The sequence below is a fragment of the Zingiber officinale genome, chromosome 1B, assembly GCF_018446385.1.
Source record: "Zingiber officinale cultivar Zhangliang chromosome 1B, Zo_v1.1, whole genome shotgun sequence".
NCBI lineage: Eukaryota > Viridiplantae > Streptophyta > Magnoliopsida > Zingiberales > Zingiberaceae > Zingiber > Zingiber officinale.
In genome coordinates, this window is record NC_055986.1 from 168,949,471 (window position 1) to 168,966,492 (window position 17,022).

Genomic DNA, 17,022 nt, shown 5'->3' on the forward strand with positions numbered 1-17,022 from the left:
TTTTCTTAATCTTTTGTAAAAAGCTATAAAAGGAAAGATTTAAATTTTAAACTCTCTTTTAAAACCATGGAATCCACATAAGAAAAATTTATAAATAAAATCCCTTTTAATGTGATGTGGCCGGCCACATCATGCTTGGATTCCAATTTATGTGTCTTGTCCACGTATGATTAGTATTTTGATATACAATTTATGTGATGCCGAGTTGATTAGAGAGTGACAGATATATTATAATAAGACAAGAGATCAATTTCCGTTAGATATATGTCCTCAGAGAAAAAATCCCTAGCCGTTTGACAGCTGATTAATCTTTTAAAACTACACTAGTGTATTAATCTACGTTCAGAATGGTCGAAATTAGAGATCGCTTCCTAGAAGGACCTAAGATCCCACAACTCTTAAATGATCACTCTCCTATTATGTGAGGATGAATTAGGATTGATCCATTAAGCTCTATGTTAGCCTAGGGTTCCTCGTAGCGTATCAATCTACTCTCATAATTAACTCTCGGTGCATCGATCTACTCTCAATGATGAGGCATGACTTATTAATCCTTTTTTCGCTCCATTTTCATCTTTCTTGGCCATAAGAGCATGCCCATATCATGAGAATGCTCCTTTCATCTTTCTTGGCCTAGGATTCCCAATGAATATGCTCCAAAAAATATATACAGAATCAGACATTTCAAACACAATAATTCTTTGTTTTTTATAAAAAATAAAACACTGTATACAAAATGTTTGTAACATCAAACACTACCCACATGAGCAATTGATTATAGACTTGCTACAATGATTATAGACTTACTAATTAATGGAGCTTGAGGGAGGCTGCCAATATAATCGGACGGAATTAGTCGCGTCGATGGTTAAGGAAATCGGACAATTCAGAATTTTTCTGAACCAATTTCGTTCCAAAAACATTGGCAGAAAGAAGGCAGAAAACTTGTGCGAATTTCTTTCATGAGACATTTGCGGATGGTAAAGCAATCGATTTCGAATTATATCGGCATCGGTAAAATATATAGAATTTGGCGTCAAATGTGGAAACTCACAAGCAGAAAGGCAAAGTACGTTGCCGTCGCCTAAGAAGATGATCAAGTCTCCCAAGTCCTTCGGTTCTAGTCTGATACTTAGACTTTCATAATCCACCACCACCCTGTTGTCGCCTGAGGAGATAACAAACTCTCCCAAGTCCATCGTTTTTTCTAGTCTTTTACTTGGCCTCTCCGCATCATCTATCACCCTGTGAACCTTGACAGACATGGCGGTCTTCGAAAGATTTTCATTGCTCTCCCTCCAAATACTCAAAAGATCCCCTCGAGGAGTCTCAAACAAGTAGTGTAGGTCGTAAGGATGTAGTGCTCGATCGACCACTCTAAATCTGGGCATTTCGCCATGTTCAATTTGGGCCTCCTCGTCGAGATCACAAACATACACTTCTGAAAGTGTGCTCATATACAGTTTGCCTTTATGGAAGACCATATTTTCAACTAAAATGGAGTTCCTTAGCTCGAACCATTTCTCGTCACCGGAGCGGATAAAATAGATTCTCCCGGGACGATATTGTAAGAGCGCGACGGTGTAGTCATCTCCGAGCGACGGATCAGCAGAAAGAATTGCTTTGAAGTGATGTTGTTCCATATACCAATCGCTATACCTATATGTTTCGACCTTCTCTTTGCTCACTGTTTTCGGCATCATGAAGCCGATTAGGCACCCTGCAGTGTTGCGGATGGGATGGGTGTCCTCGGAGGGGAGGACGCGAGGGAGGTCGATCTGCGCGCCAGTGATCGGGTTCAGCAGCTGCACCTGGAGACGGACGTCGATCGTGATGATCCAACCGTGAGCAGAGCCGATCAAGAGTCGGTCGGTTATGGGAGGGTCCGGGACGGGGATGGTGTACTCCCTTCGCTCGTCCAAGGCGTAGAAGGTGATGGCGGATGGGTCGCCGCGGGGATTGTCTTTAAGCACGAGCCAGGGGCTCTGCCCGCGGAACTTAAAGTAGCTTCCGCGCGTGGACAGATCCCGGACGGCAGCCGACCACGAAACACAGACGGCTGCCGAGCGGAGAAATTGAGGAAGAGAGAGTTTGGAGAAGATGAGGGAGAAGACATCCAGCGGGAGACCAGCCCAGCCGCTGTCGTCAGCCATGGGAGGAGAATCTAAGAGAGGCGCTGATGTTCATGAGGCGGCGATGAGGCCTGGATTTTATAATGTCGTTCTAGGTTGTCTCAAGATTTCTTTCCAAATTTATTTTTGATAAAATTTAATTTATCAGACTGTGCTATCCATTTATGAGATCGAAAGAGTCAAAATTAACGAAATAAATCATTTTAATTATGTCGCGTGTTTTTTTTTTAAAAAAAGACTAAATCCCTCAACAATTTTAATTATTATTTAAAAAGACAAACACATCAACTAATAAATAAATATTTGTCCATTATTTAATTATTATTTAAAAAGACAAACACATTAAATATTTATCAAATAACGTGTGCGCGCGCGCATCTAATCAAACAAAATTAATCAATTGTACTTAAAACCTTAGGTTAAATTAAACAAATCCACAGAAACTACTGCTCCTCAAAATATCATAATTTAGGTTAACAATACGATGAACTCTCATGTATAAGCATCACAAATGGGAAGCTTTAAAGTTTGTTCAAATTTTTGACAGGACACCAAAACAAACATAGGAAAATATAGAATAACTCAGGTGCAACGTTACCAAAACAACAAGGAATCAAAAAAATGCTCAACTAGAACCAAAAAAAAAACAGTGAAGTGCAAACTCACCATGTTTGGAAGGTATGTACCAGTTCCCCTTGTTTTCGTGATATCATTAGAAACTAATGGGGGATCAAATAATAACTTGGGGAAAGTGGTGGAAAGTGGACAAGACTATTTGCACCAACATTCGCATGCATGCTTTGCATATTCCAGGAATGCTTGTTTTGATATGGGGAAGGAGATCCATGGTAGAGCGATATTTGAACAAACATTCTTGGATTGCTACAACAAAGCTGATAATCACCAGAGAGGTCTGATAAATTATTGGGACGAGGAGTCGCATCACCTACTTTCCATTATCTGGGCGGTCCCCAATGCATTCGCATCAATTAAAGTGCAGTATTCAATGCCAACCGGCGACAGAGCGGGCTGAGAGGTCGAGTGGGCTGATTGTGTGGGCAGATCGACCAAGCGGGTAAAGCAGCTGATCAAGTCGAGCGATCGAGTGGTAGGGTGGTCAAGTTGCAGATCAGACCAAGTCACTAACCGAGCAGATAGGTCGACCAAATAGTGCGATCGAGCGAGTTGAATAGCCAAGTGTCCGGTCGGCCAGAGAAGCCGAGTGGGCGAGTGAGTGTGCAGCCGGATGATCTGTGAATGTGTTGCCAGATGGATAGAACAGTTGAGCGAGCGTGTGGTCGGACGAGCAGAATGGCCGAGTGCGCGCAACCAAGTGAGAGTGCTAGCTGGCGACTAGAGAGGCCAAGCGAGCAAGCTGCTGATCAGAGAGGTCGAGCGAGCGAACGACCGAGTGATCGAATTGGCGAACGACCGAGCAAGAAGGCGATTAGCCGACCAAGCAAGCGAGCGGCTGAGCGCTCGAGCTGGCGACCCACTCGGCAGAGAGGTCCAAGTCGATCAAGCGAACGACCGAGCGATCGAGCAAGATTGAGGTATGCGATGGACACAGTTTCCTTGAAACAGATTCACCCCTACCTCCGACTGTGCTTCGAGGTTTCCTCGGATCATTTGTTTTTCATGATACAACGGTTAACTATGACATGCACCAAACACTGGTGGTTACAGCGAACTGAGTGGTACCCGACTGCTATCACCATAGAAACTCCGTCGAGCAAGAAATGCACAACAAAGGAGGAGGGGAACGAAGGTGGAACTTCTCACTACAAGAAAAAAGCCTTACAACAACACTCAAACGACAATGGTTTTATACCAAACCGTTGTCTTTTTACCTTTTAACAACGGTTTTAACAAAAACCGTTGTCTTTTAGTAATTTTTTTGGCCTACGACAACGGTTTTTAAAAACCGTTGTCTATTTATGTTTTTTTAAGACTACGACAACGGTTTTTAAATGCTACAACAACAGTTTTTGAAAACTGTTGTCTATGTGCGCTTTTTTTTGGGATTACGACAACAGTTTTTAAAAGCCGTTGTCGATTAAGTGATGTTGAATACTGGTGTTTTTTTTCCTTCGCCGTTTTTTCCCCTTCGCCAATTTTTGCCCCGCTTTTTTTCTTTCCCTCTCCCCGAAAGTTTTTTGCCGCCGCATTCCACCCGTTTATCTTCTCAATCCGTCCCACTTTTCTCTTTTCTCACAATCTCTCGCTCACCGGAGCCGCGCAGGAGCAGCAGCAGTCCACGAGTCCATTAAGGACGCCCTCACCGGCAAGACCTCCGACATGAAATCCACTAACAGTAAGTGTCCTCTACTTCTTCCTCCTGCATCTTCTCGTCGAAAACCCTAGATGCTCCACTTCCATCCATCCTAGATGGGCCTCAGGTTCGCTTCTACCATATGCGTCGCTGCCGCCTCAACTAAAAGGCCTCTCTATCATGCACTCTTCAACATGCGACTTAGTGATCAACACAAACCCTAATGAAAACGAACCTGCGATGGAGGAAGAGATCTCTGCTGCTCTTGGACAAACTTCTTCTCCGCGTACTCGCCACTGTCACTGACACCCTTCGCCTCCCCGCCTCCCTCATTTTAAAATCATTTGAGGGGTTTTGTTCCTTACATATTTTTTATGCTTGTTTCTGCCCAAATAGAGTCCTTTTTGTGACCTATTTCTGCGTAAATTTTTAGTCACAAAATCTTCAATTTTTTGACAGATTTCAGGTCGATTCTTAGGGCTTCCAGTCGTGAGATGTTGGTGTTCAAGCTTAGTAGAGTTTTGAATTTACTCATCCCTTTTTCAATGATTTCCAGCATCAATTTGGATTTTTCTGGTGAGTATAGCCTCCTGCTCTATTCCAGCTTTCGGTATATCAAGTTTAAAGATTTTTAAGAGCTCGATTTCAACCTCTAGTGTGAAATTGCAGATGGGTTTCATGAGGTATACATGCCGCCAAAATGGGAATTTTACCTACTTCGATTTAAATCTATTCACTGCAATGATTTAGCTCATGATCAAAGTAAACTTAAAGGATTAATCCAGAGCCTATGGGAACTTTCTGAATTCATTTTATTTAAGGTATTCTTTCCTTTAATGGTCATCCCTTTAGTTTTCTTTGTATCAGTATATTGTTATGTTACATATCTTTTTTTTGTGGGAATACTGAAGCTAGTTACATGATTATCTGTCATAATTACAAATAAAACTAAATTTTTATGTTTGGGGTGTTTTTTGTTGTCAGTCTTATTATTGGGGTACTTTCTGAATTATTTTTAGAGTTCAACCATGTGGAAGGAAAATGCATTTGGTAAATATATATACAACACGACAGAATATGTTGCTTGTTCTTGTGTTGGATTTATTATTAATTATGTTTTTTTTCATGGTGTTAAAATATATTCTAGTTTGCATTTTACTGCTTCACATCAACATATATATCTATATATATATTGACTTAAATTTTCTTGCAGCATCATTCTATCAGAAGACTGAAGCAAGGCAATCTCACTCTCCTTCTGCCATTGTCATTGGTGGTGGATTTGCAGGGATTGCAGCTGCTCATGCACTGAAAAATGCAGCTTTTTAGGTGTTATGTCGATATAAATTAACAGTTTTTTCAGTTGCCTTTACATATTAGATTCTAAGTTCTGATATGAATGCAGTGTGTGAAGTGGCTGGGTAAATTTGTATCACATGGAAGTTTATTTTTTATTCCTTAGGTTGTGCTTTTAGAATCTCGGGATAGAATTGGTGGTCGAGTTCACACTAACTACTCATTTGGTTTTCCTGTTGACATGGGAGCAGCCTCGTATGCTTCTTTTTTTTGTGTTTTTGTTTTCATTCCTTCTGAAGAGGATTGTGGCCAGCCTTCAAAATTTCAGTGACTAGAAGTTTTAATTTGGACACTTCAGGTTGCATGGTGTCTGCAACGAGAATCCATTGGCATCTTGGATTGGAAGACTTGGTCTACCAATTTATCGAACTTCTGGTGACAATTCTGTCTTGTATGATCATGACTTGGAGAGGTAATGGTTAACTGAATAACTAACAGATATCACTGATCATGGAGACTATAATCTTATGGAGACAAATTTACTTCTATTTTTCAACTACGCACTCTTTGATGGTGATGGACATCAAGTGCCTCAAGATCTAGTGGAAAAAGTTGGTAAGGTGTTTGAAACCATTCTGGAAGAGGCAAGTTCTTTATTAACCTTATATCTGCAGTGCTGATAACTTGGAAATATTTCTCTTGTGAAATGACTGTTCAATGTTTACAGGCTAACAAACTCAGGTATGAAACAAATGAAGACATGTCTATAGCACAGGCTATTAAGCTAGTCATGGAGAGGCATTCAATATAACGCATTATTAATGAATTAAGTCTACTTTATGAGATTTCAGATTTTTTTATTATTCATAGGCATTTAGTTTAGATCAAGTGACATTTCTTTATCTTCTTCTTACAGGTGGAGTTTGAAGGATTAGGAGAATTAAGAAGCAAGGATGAAGAAGATGAAGGATTAGGAGAATTAAGAAGCAAGGTTGAAGAAGATGAAGGCATTTAGTTTATCTTCTTTCTTTATCTACTTGGTCCACTTCGATCCAAGTACGATGCAAACATGGCAAGGATGAAGAAGATGAAGGATTAGGAGAATTAAGAAGCAGTGTTTTGTTACTCTTCTAGTGTTGTACATGGTAAAAGTAGTTCAAATGATCCAACTCTTCAAAACTGGATATCAAGATTAGGATGTTGTGTTACTCTTCTAGGATTAGGATGTTGTGTTGTTCTACCTTTGTTTTAATAGTGTCGTTGTCATTTTGTTGGCTGCTTTTGAAATTTCTTCGGAATGTTGTAAATATTATTTTTGAATGTTAGAAAATTATATGTTAAATTTTATTTACAAATTTAGTATTTTGAATGATTTATAATACTAGAAAATTGTATAATAAATTTTAATATTTTTTTTTATTTTTTATCAAAAAAAGACAACGGTTTTTCACTGTTGTCGTAAATAGTTTAAAACTGTTGTTGAAGACCCTGTTATTAAAGGTAGACGCGCAAAGACAACGGTGAAAAACTGTTGTCTTTGAAGGAAAAGACAACAGTTTTTCACCGTTGTAAAAACTGATGTCTTTGTCTTCAAAGACAACGGTTAAAAACTGTTCTCTTTGAGTACCCCCTTTAACAACACAACCTTTAACAACAGTCCGAAAGGGGCTACGACAACGGTGAAAAACCGTTGTTGTAAGGTTTTTTTCTTGTAGTGAGATCTGCTTCTTTTCTTTTTGTGGATGTCAGCCATTTTACCTATGATTGCGACCTCGACATATAGGAGCTCATATCAATGACAACGTTAATGATCGATTAACGATCATTACTCGTCGAGCTGTGAAACGCCAACATTTCACTCGACCGTTTTGATTATCCATTAATCTTACTTTAATGCATCCTCCACACAAGCAATAAAAATGTTTATGCTGCAAAATGTTAGTTGTTCTACTTGGACAAATTTTGCCCTGACCGGTCCGACATTTGACGCATGCAGGTCGTGCTCGCACACGAGTTAACTTGGTTCAGTGAAATCCAGACCCTGGATTTTCACCCCTCGCGCACCCACATATGAGAGAGAGACTCTTCCATATTTATTTACATTATCAATGCATGTGAATCAAAATAAATCAACTAATATGTCTTAATGCTCTTAATGTAAGACTAAAGTCTTATTCACAATAGAACAATTTCCACCTCTTCTTCGTTCACATAGATCCTACATATTGGTTCTCTCTTAACATGAAAACAAGTGGAGTGCATGAAAAACTTTTCCAGATGTTGACGGCTTAAAACTTTCATCTGAAGATCTTGAACCAAATACTCTTGTGGAATGAAGATTTGTAGCATCATCAATGGAATGTTTGCTCATAATGTTTTCCTCATAAACCAATGAGACTTCTAGACCAGTTCGTTAATAGGTGATCTAGCAGAATGCTTGCCATGTTATTTTGTTGATGTGCAATTTGTTGAAAATGTGAATGGAATAAAGAGATGGAAATGAAGATTGTGCATGAGTTTTTAGTCTCATATTAAAAGTCTCTTGACTTTATTATATTGAAGCCCTAAGGTTGTTTTGATGTGATCAACAAGTTAAGTTAGGTCCTGTGATTTTTGACATTGTGTCTAAGTATGCAGGAGCTTAGGAGCACACGAAGTCAAGCAAAAGACGCAGCTAGCGAGAAGGACGACACGGGAAAGAGCCGATGAGCTCGGTGTGACGAGTTGCTGCGAAAGAGTATGTGGGCGGACGAGAAGGAGGCGCACGGCGTTTCAGAGGGACGAGAAGCCGGAGCGAAAGGTTGCTCGAGAAGGCTGGAAGTTGGGTTTGGGTGAGCCTTATTCCGGATGGTCGATATCACCCAAGCGAGCGGAGCCGGAGCGGAAGATCCGGACCGAGGCGAACGGAAGCGGAGGAGAAGACCCGGGAGGAAAAAGTCAATGTTGTTGACTTTCCCCGCGCGAGGCGCCTGGACTAGGGGCGTCTAGTAGCTCCGTTGCACCCGGACTGGGGGTGCCCGGGCTCTGGGCGTCCGGAACCCAAAAACTATCTAGTTTGACGTGGACGTTGACCGTTGCGTCGGGGATAAAACTTTATCCCCTCCCAGGCACCTAGAACCCTTCCAGGTGCCCCGACCAAGGCTATAAATACAGTCTTAGTCCAGAAATTATTCATTCATTCAAGAATTGTGTATTCAACACTTGTGTGCTTTCTTTCTAGTTTAGCTTCTTTCTTTTTGCACTTCACTACTGTAAGAGACTTCTCCGCCTGAAGGAGATATTCTAGTACTTGATTCATTCCTTGGATTAACAACCTCCCCGGTTGTAACCAAGTAAAAATACTCGTGCCTCTTCTTTTACTTTCTTTCTATTTTTTTTAATTATTTTGCAAGCTAAGTGTTCTTTTGAAAGTTCGAGAAGGGTTTCTTTTTATTGTTTGCAGGGTTATTCAACCCCCTTCTAGCTGGCCCAACGGTCCCAACAAGTGGTATTAGAGCCAAGACGCTTCAGGAAGACTAACCTCCGATCGAAGCAAAGACGATGGTCGGACCGAGCATATACCCGCCGAAGTTCGAAGGAGAATTCACTACCTGGAAAAAGCGAATGCAGATATTTTTCAAAACTGACTTTGATTTGTTGTTAATAATGGAATTCGGTTTTGTAGCATCGGAGGGCAAAGAAAAATACCAGTGGACGAAAAAGAAGCAGACTGACTATGTGGCAAACGACAAAGCAGAATTCCATCTGCTAAGCGTCCTTCCGCCATAAGAAGTCAACCGGATCGGCAAATACGACTCAGCAAAGGAATTGCGGGAAAATTTCCTTGAGCTGCACGAAGGGATGTCCGAAGCCAAGCTCGCAAGACGGGATCTACTTCGCAACCAACTCACTAATCTGTGACTTGATGAAGATGAAACAATTGCGCATCTGCACTCGAGAGTCAAGGAGCTTATCACCGAGCTTTCGAATATCAGAGAAAAGGTAAGTAACCGAGATTCACTAAGGTATGACTAAATTCATTTCCAAGAAATACGAAATGGGCATCACTAGTAGATGCCTTTTATATTTCTAAAGACTTAGAAAAAATTACCTTGGAAGAATTATTCTCGACATTTGAACTTCATGAATCAAGATGTACAGGTACGAAGGAGCTTAAGCATAACATCGCCTTCAAAGCATCGAGAGACGAACCTGATTCAGAGCTTAAGCACAACATCGCCTTCAAAGCATCGAGAGCCATCGAGAGACGAACCTGATTCAGAGCACAACAGGTACGAGGAAATGGTTATGATGGTAAGACGTTTTAAGAAACTATGTAAGTATAGAAAAATTAACCATCCGTAGGGTAGAAAGAAAAGGACGATCTGCTACTACCACTGCAACGAAGAAGAGAACGTCAAAGACAACTGTCCCAAGCTAAGGAACAAGGACAAGGACAAAGGTAAGAAACCTGTCCAAAAGCGCAGGGACCTAGGCTTTCCGGCTTGGAAATCCGAAGTCAAAACCGGACAGTCCGGAGGCTGTCGAACACTTTTTTTAATGTATTTATATGTGCTAACTTTGTTTTGCAGGGTATATTTGTGTTTTGGGACTAACGTGTCTTGCATGTACAAAAGAACAAGATTTTCCCTCGGATGAACAGTATCCGAGGCGCCTCCATGCAGCTTGGAGGTACCTCGGGTGCAAAGGGGTAAGCTGGCTGCGGAGTGGAGCTGGAGGTGCCTCAAAGGTGAAGCTAAGGCGCCTTGGACACTGCCTTGGAGTCGCCTTGGAGTCGCCTTGGAGAGTTCATGGAGGCGCCTCCAGGCAAGATAAGTAGCAGGCAGTGAAGCTCATCGGAGCGCAGGAAGCGGGATATAACTTAGCCTTTGAGGCGCCTCGGACAGGCTTGGAGGCGCCTCCAGTAGGCTATTTAAGGGGTCTCGACTAGCAGCATTGATTCATCAGTTCAAAAGCGATCCATCTACAACGTGTTGCTAACGAAAGGCTCCGGCTAAGCTATGACAAGTCCTTGACAACCCGACGCTCCGATTTCTGTAATTTAGTTGTTGTTATTGTTTTAAATTTCTGTTGTACTCATTTCATACTTGTGCTGAATTTTGTGATATTATAGTTGTTGCCCACCGAAAGCGATCAACGATCGCGGGCCTTGGAGTAGGAGTTGCCCAATGCTCTGAACCAAGTAAATAACTTGTGTTCGTGATTGTTTTTTTCTTTTAATTCCGCTGCTTATTACTCGTTCGTTTTACGAATTCGAAACGTGTGAAAGCCACGAGCGCTATTCACCCCCTCTAGCGCGATCTCGATCCAACACACTTGTACACGAATTAGTTTTCATTTAGCTTCTCATTTTCTGTGCTTATACTGCTGTAAAGAGGCTTTAGGGTTTCCCGATGAGGGAATAGTAGGTGAGGACACGTTCCCCGGTGAGGGAACAGTAGGCGTCAGTTCGACCTAGGGTTTTCTGAGGTGAAATCCGAAGTCAGAACCGGACAGTCCGAAGACTGTCAAATACTTTATTCATGTCTTTATTGTGCTAACTTGGTTTTGCAGTGTATGGCTAGTTTCTTGGACTAACATATTTTACATGAATCGAATTGGACCCTTTTGCCTCGGATGAACAGTACCCGAGGCACCCTCCATGGAGCTTGGAGGCGCCTCGAGTGCATTGCTTAAAGACTCCGTACAGCAGAGCAGAAGGCACCCTCCATGGTCGCTGGAGGCGCCTTGGACCCTTGGTGAAGGGCGCCCTCCATGGAGCATGGAGGCGCCCTGGACGCTGTATGGAGGACGCCCTCCATGGAGGTTGGAGGTGCCCTCAGGTGGATAAACAGCGAGTTTTGCGGAGCTTATCATCGCTGCGGATTCGGCGGGGTTGAGGGCACCCTCCATGCTGTTGAAGGCGGCCTCCATGGTATAATTTTCTATTCTTAATTGTCGGTATAATTTTTGTTACTATTTTACATTGTACTTCAAAGTTGTAATTTTCTGAATTGATAGTGATTGTCCAAAGTAAACGCTCAACTAGCGTGGGCCTTGGAGTAGGAGTCGCCATAGGCTTCGAACCAAGTAAAAAATACTTGGTGTTTGCGTTTGCATTTGTTTACATTTCCGCTACATATTTTACTCCGATCGATTGTCTTAAAAATGAAAGTGAAAGCCACGAGCGCTATTCACCCTCCTCTAGCGCTTTCGATCCTACAATTGGTATCAGAGTGGAGTCGCTTCGACTTGGTAAAACCACCATTCAAGCAAATTTTTCATGGTAGTTTTCAATTTTTCTGAGTCGATCGGAATCGATAAAATTATCGTCTTCTGATATGGTTTTATCGCAATCGAGTTTTTCCTCGAAGTTGGTGCAACACCACTTGAGTTGGCGTATTATTTTTTTATTATCCCGCACTACTAATTCAAGACCAAGTCTTGGAACAAAGTTTCATGATTTTTTGTGTGTGCGAGATTTTTTTATGCTATAATGGCCCATCAAGAAGGCTACAGCACAATCCGCCCGCTGCTTTTCTCCAGAGAAGAATTCGGCTATTGGAAGGGCCAAATGGAGTTCTACCTCCAAACCCAATTCGAGATGTGGATGATCATCAAAACCGGCATCTCACTCCCACTCGACGGCTCGAGAAAACCAGTATCATGCGAGAACAGGGACGCAAGCATAATAAAGAAGGTTGAGGCCAACGCCAAAGTGACATGTACTCTTCAATGCGGCCTAACCAAAGAATAACTTAACCAAGTTGGCCCGTTCTCAAGCGCAAAAGAGCTGTGAGAAAAACTGATCAAGCTACACGAGGGCACTTCTGACACAAAGGTAAGCAAGCGTGATTTACTTTTTAATAAATTGTATAACATCAAAATGTAGGAAGGTGAGACGACTAGCCAACTTCACGCATGAATATCATGAGAATGCTCCTTTCATCTTTCTTGGCCACAAGAGCATGCCCATATCATGAGAATGCTCCTTTCATCTTTCTTGGCCTAGGGTTCCCAATGAATATGCTCCAAAAAATATATACAGAATCAGACATTTCAAACACCATAATTCTTTGTTTTTTATAAAAAATAAGACACTGTATACAAAATGTTTGTAACATCAAACACTACCCACATGATCAATTGATTATAGACTTGCTACAATGATTATAGACTTACTAATTAATGGAGCTTGAGGGAGGCTGCCAATACAATCGGACGGAATTAGTCGCGTCGATGGTTAAGGAAATCGGACAATTCAGAATTTTTCTGAACCAATTTCGTTCCAAAAACATTGGCAGAAAGAAGGCAGAAAACTTGTGCGAATTTCTTTCATGAGACATTTGCGGATGGTAAAGCAATCGATTTCGAATTATATCGGCATCGGTAAAATATATAGAATTTGGCGTCAAATGTGGAAAATCACAACCAGAAAGGCAAAGTACGTTGCCGTCGCCTAAGAAGATGATCAAGTCTCCCAAGTCCTTCGGTTCTAGTCTGATACTTAGACTCTCATAATCCACCACCACTCTGTTGTCGCCTGAGGAGATAACAAACTCTCCCAAGTCCATCGTTTTTTCTAGTCTTTTACTTGGCCTCTCCGCATCATCTATCACCCTGTGAACCTTGACAGACATGGCGGTCTTCGAAAGATTTTCATTGCTCTCCCTCCAAATACTCAAAAGATCCCCTCGAGGAGTCTCAAACAAGTAGTGTAGGTCGTCGTAATGTAAAGCTCGATCGACCACTCTAAATTTGGGCATTTCGCCATGTTCAATTTGGGCCTCGTCGAGATCACAAACATACACTTCTGAAAGTGTGCTCATATACAGTTTACCTTTATGAAAGACCATATTTTCAACTAAAATGGAGTTCCTTAGCTCGAACCATTTCTCGTCACCGGAGCGGATAAAATAGATTCTCCCGGGACGATATTGTAAGAGCGCGACGGTGTAGTCATCTCCGAGCGACGGATCAGCAGAAAGAATTGCTTTGAAGTGATGTTGTTCCATATACCAATCGCTATACCTATATGTTTCGACCTTCTCTTTGCTCACTGTTTTCGGCATCATGAAGCCGATTAGGCACCCTGCAGTGTTGCGGATGGGATGGGTGTCCTCGGAGGGGAGGACGCGAGGGAGGTCGATCTGCGCGCCAGTGATCGGGTTCAGCAGTTGCATCTGGAGACGGACGTCGATCGTGATGATCCAACCGTGAGCAGAGCCGAGGAAGAGTCGGTCGCTTATGGGAGGGTCCGGGACGGGGATGGTGTACTCCCTTCGCTCGTCCAAGGCGTAGAAGGTGATGGCGGATGGGTCGCCGCGGGGATTGTGGTTAAGCACGAGCCAGGGGCTCTGCCCGCGGAACTTAAAGTAGCTTCCGCGCGTGGACAGATCCCGGACGGCAGCCGACCACGAAACACAGACGGCTGCCGAGCGGAGAAATTGAGGAAGAGAGAGTTTGGAGAAGATGAGGGAGAAGACATCCAACGGGAGATCAGCCCAGCCGCCGCCAGCCATCGGAGATATGGATTGTGGATGTGGCGGCAATAAAACTGGCGGAAGATCTTCTTTCTAAAATTTCCTCAATAATCCTGATGTTTTTTGTTTGGATAAAAAACTGCAAGTAATATAGTATTTATATGGGAATTTTCATAATTAAAGACAAATTCTACAATCCGTTATGAAATTGAAAGAGTCAAAATTAAAATAAATTATTTCAATTATGTCTAATTTTTAAAAAAAAAATTGTTAAACAAACTGTTTATTTTAATTCCGACTTCAACAATTTTAATTATTATTTAAAAGACAAACACATTAACTAATAAATAAATATTTATCAAATGATCCGCAATCCATTTATCCTAATAACAAACCTAATTTCATTCCAAATCATCATCCCAAGTTCCCAACAACACAAGAACGAAAAAATCAAAAAAAAATAAAATTTGTCTTCTCTGCAGAGTTTTCCCTTTCTTGCTTGCAAATGGAAGGTCCAACGTTAACTGTTCTATCATTCACAAGCATGTCATTTAGCCGGTTGAAAAAATTGTTATGCTTGATACAATGAAACTTAATACCATATCATCCAAGGCTAGAACTCTCTGTTAAGTAATTGAGGTTTTACTAACTGCATAGGTTAGCATGTTCTTTTATGATTAAAGTTTCTGCCTGATCAAACAGTATAAAATGATTAAAAGAATAAGATATACAAGAGAAATAGCATCATTTCCGGTAAGTTTTTTACTCTAAATTTTAGTGTCAATTAGCTACATTATATAAGATCATGATCATCATGTAATAGCTCGGCGTGATCGAGCATAACCTCTCCCATGTCTTGGTCATTTGTACTAATGGCTAGTAGCCATCCGTGATTTACCTCCTCCGTATTGACCTAGGGACGAGTTGACGGGGGCGTTGGGGGCAAGCGAATCGCTTTTTGCCACATGATCATTATGTAATAGAAATAGGATGCATTAAGATCAATTACAATAAAGGAAATTTGTCTCATATACTTGTATTAGCATGAATATCCAACAAATGTTCTGTGAGCGATTAGTAGACATAAAAAGGAGCACAACAGTGCATCCACTTGAACAAAATTACAGGGAAAAGCTCACTATTCCTCCAGTTGATGCTATCAATCAGTTTTTAAGTTCTTCAGATGTTAACAAAAAAAAATTCTTCCTATAACAGAAAACTTTATTTATTAAGAGGGAAAAAAATCAAATCGGTGGCGGTTAGTTGAATTCAATTTCTAAGTTCTTCATATGTAAACAAAAAGTAACACAAAGTTTTATTTACTAAGAGGGAAAAAATCAAATCGGCGGTGGCTAGGTGAATTCAGTTTCTAAGTTTTTCAGATGTAAACAAAAAAAAATCTTCCTACAACACAAAATTTTATTTACTAAGAGGGAAAAAATTAAATCGATGACGGCCAAGTGAATTCAGTTTCTAAGTTCTTCATATGTAAATAAAAAAAATTCCTTCCTACAACACAAAGTTTTATTTACTAAGAGGAAAAAAACCAAATCGATGGCGGTCAGGTGAATTCAGTTTCTAAGCTCTTCAGATGTAAACAACAAAATTTTCTTCCTATAATACAAAGCTTTATTTACTAAGAGGGAAAAGAATCAAATCGGTGGCGGCCAGGTGAATTCTGCACACTCATCAGAGTCTAATATTTTGTTGAAGCTCCTCATCTCCATGTCCTACACCCCCACATCGGCTGGAATGTTCTGCAATATTTCAAGTATGTCCTTTTCCTCTTCACTCTCATTGTAGTCTTTGTTGCGCTCTGTGAAATAAATTGAGTTCTGTTTTAGGGCTGGGAACTGTTGGATCGATACACAATACGCACTGAGAGCGGGGATGAATCACGTGATTTTTAAGAACTTATTTTATTATTTAAAAAAACACGAGTATGCGTAGCGGAAAATACAAACGAAGTCAAAAGATACAAAAAAAGCACAGGCGATTTTACTTGGTTCGGAGCCTTCGACGACTCCTACTCCAAGACTTAGGTCCCACGGACCTATCGATGAGTAATTCACTAAAAACCTCTTTTGACACCTTTGGAAGAGGGAATCGAGTACAAATAAGATCGGAGAAGTGCAACAGACTGCATTTCCCGTTTGCAGAATTTAAGTACAAAAGTGTTACCGACACTTAGGATCGAAGTGGCTTGTTCATGTATCGATGTCGGTCTGCATGCTGCGATTAAAAGTCCTCGAAATAGTCATCGAGCACAACAACTTCGCAGCCGGGTTGTAGCAAGAGCCCGGAGCAGTCGAAACCTCAAAAGAACGCGTAGTAGCTCGCATAGTAGTTATGTATTGAAGCCTTCTCGAGACTGCCTTATATAAGGCATGGAAGACGCCTTCCATAGCTATTGAAGGCGCCTTTAACCTGGAAAATTTGATCCCTAATAGCCCGACACCTATCTATGGCGAAGTTAAAATTTTATCGTGCAGAAGGCGCCTTCCATAGCCATAGAAGACGCTTTCTATGAACAATACAAAGGCATCTTCACTGTTTGATGGTGCCTTCAGACACTGTTCATCCGAAGGTAAATTTGCTCCTTTTGTCCTGCAAAATAATATTTATCTAAATAACCAACAAAACAAGTATTAGGACAATAATAATAAGTAGTAATTAGTCTTTGTCCTCTCAAGACCAGAAACTAGTGAAAGTCTCAGATTAGGTATCCAAAATGGACCTAATCTGGACTGATGCCTACTATCCCCTCAACCGAGATGCGTCCTCACAGGGTCACTCTTCTCCAGTGACTTACCTTAACTTATCACTTTGCCAGTTGTCTGGTTCGCAGATCCACTGGATT

At 41.2% G+C, this 17,022-nt stretch overlaps 2 protein-coding genes across 2 annotated transcripts; both read right to left on the minus strand.

The window, feature by feature from the left end:
* Window positions 1-806: 806 nt before the first annotated feature.
* LOC122044978 (putative F-box protein At4g22660) lies at window positions 807-2,153 on the minus strand. Its single transcript, XM_042605018.1, has one exon. The coding sequence runs from the start codon at window positions 2,151-2,153 to the stop codon at window positions 807-809; it is 1,347 nt and encodes a 448-aa protein (XP_042460952.1).
* Window positions 2,154-12,860: 10,707 nt separating this feature from the next.
* LOC122044986 (putative F-box protein At4g22180) lies at window positions 12,861-14,201 on the minus strand. The gene has a single exon (XM_042605029.1). The coding sequence runs from the start codon at window positions 14,199-14,201 to the stop codon at window positions 12,861-12,863; it is 1,341 nt and encodes a 446-aa protein (XP_042460963.1).
* Between the last annotated feature and the right edge of the window lie 2,821 nt (window positions 14,202-17,022).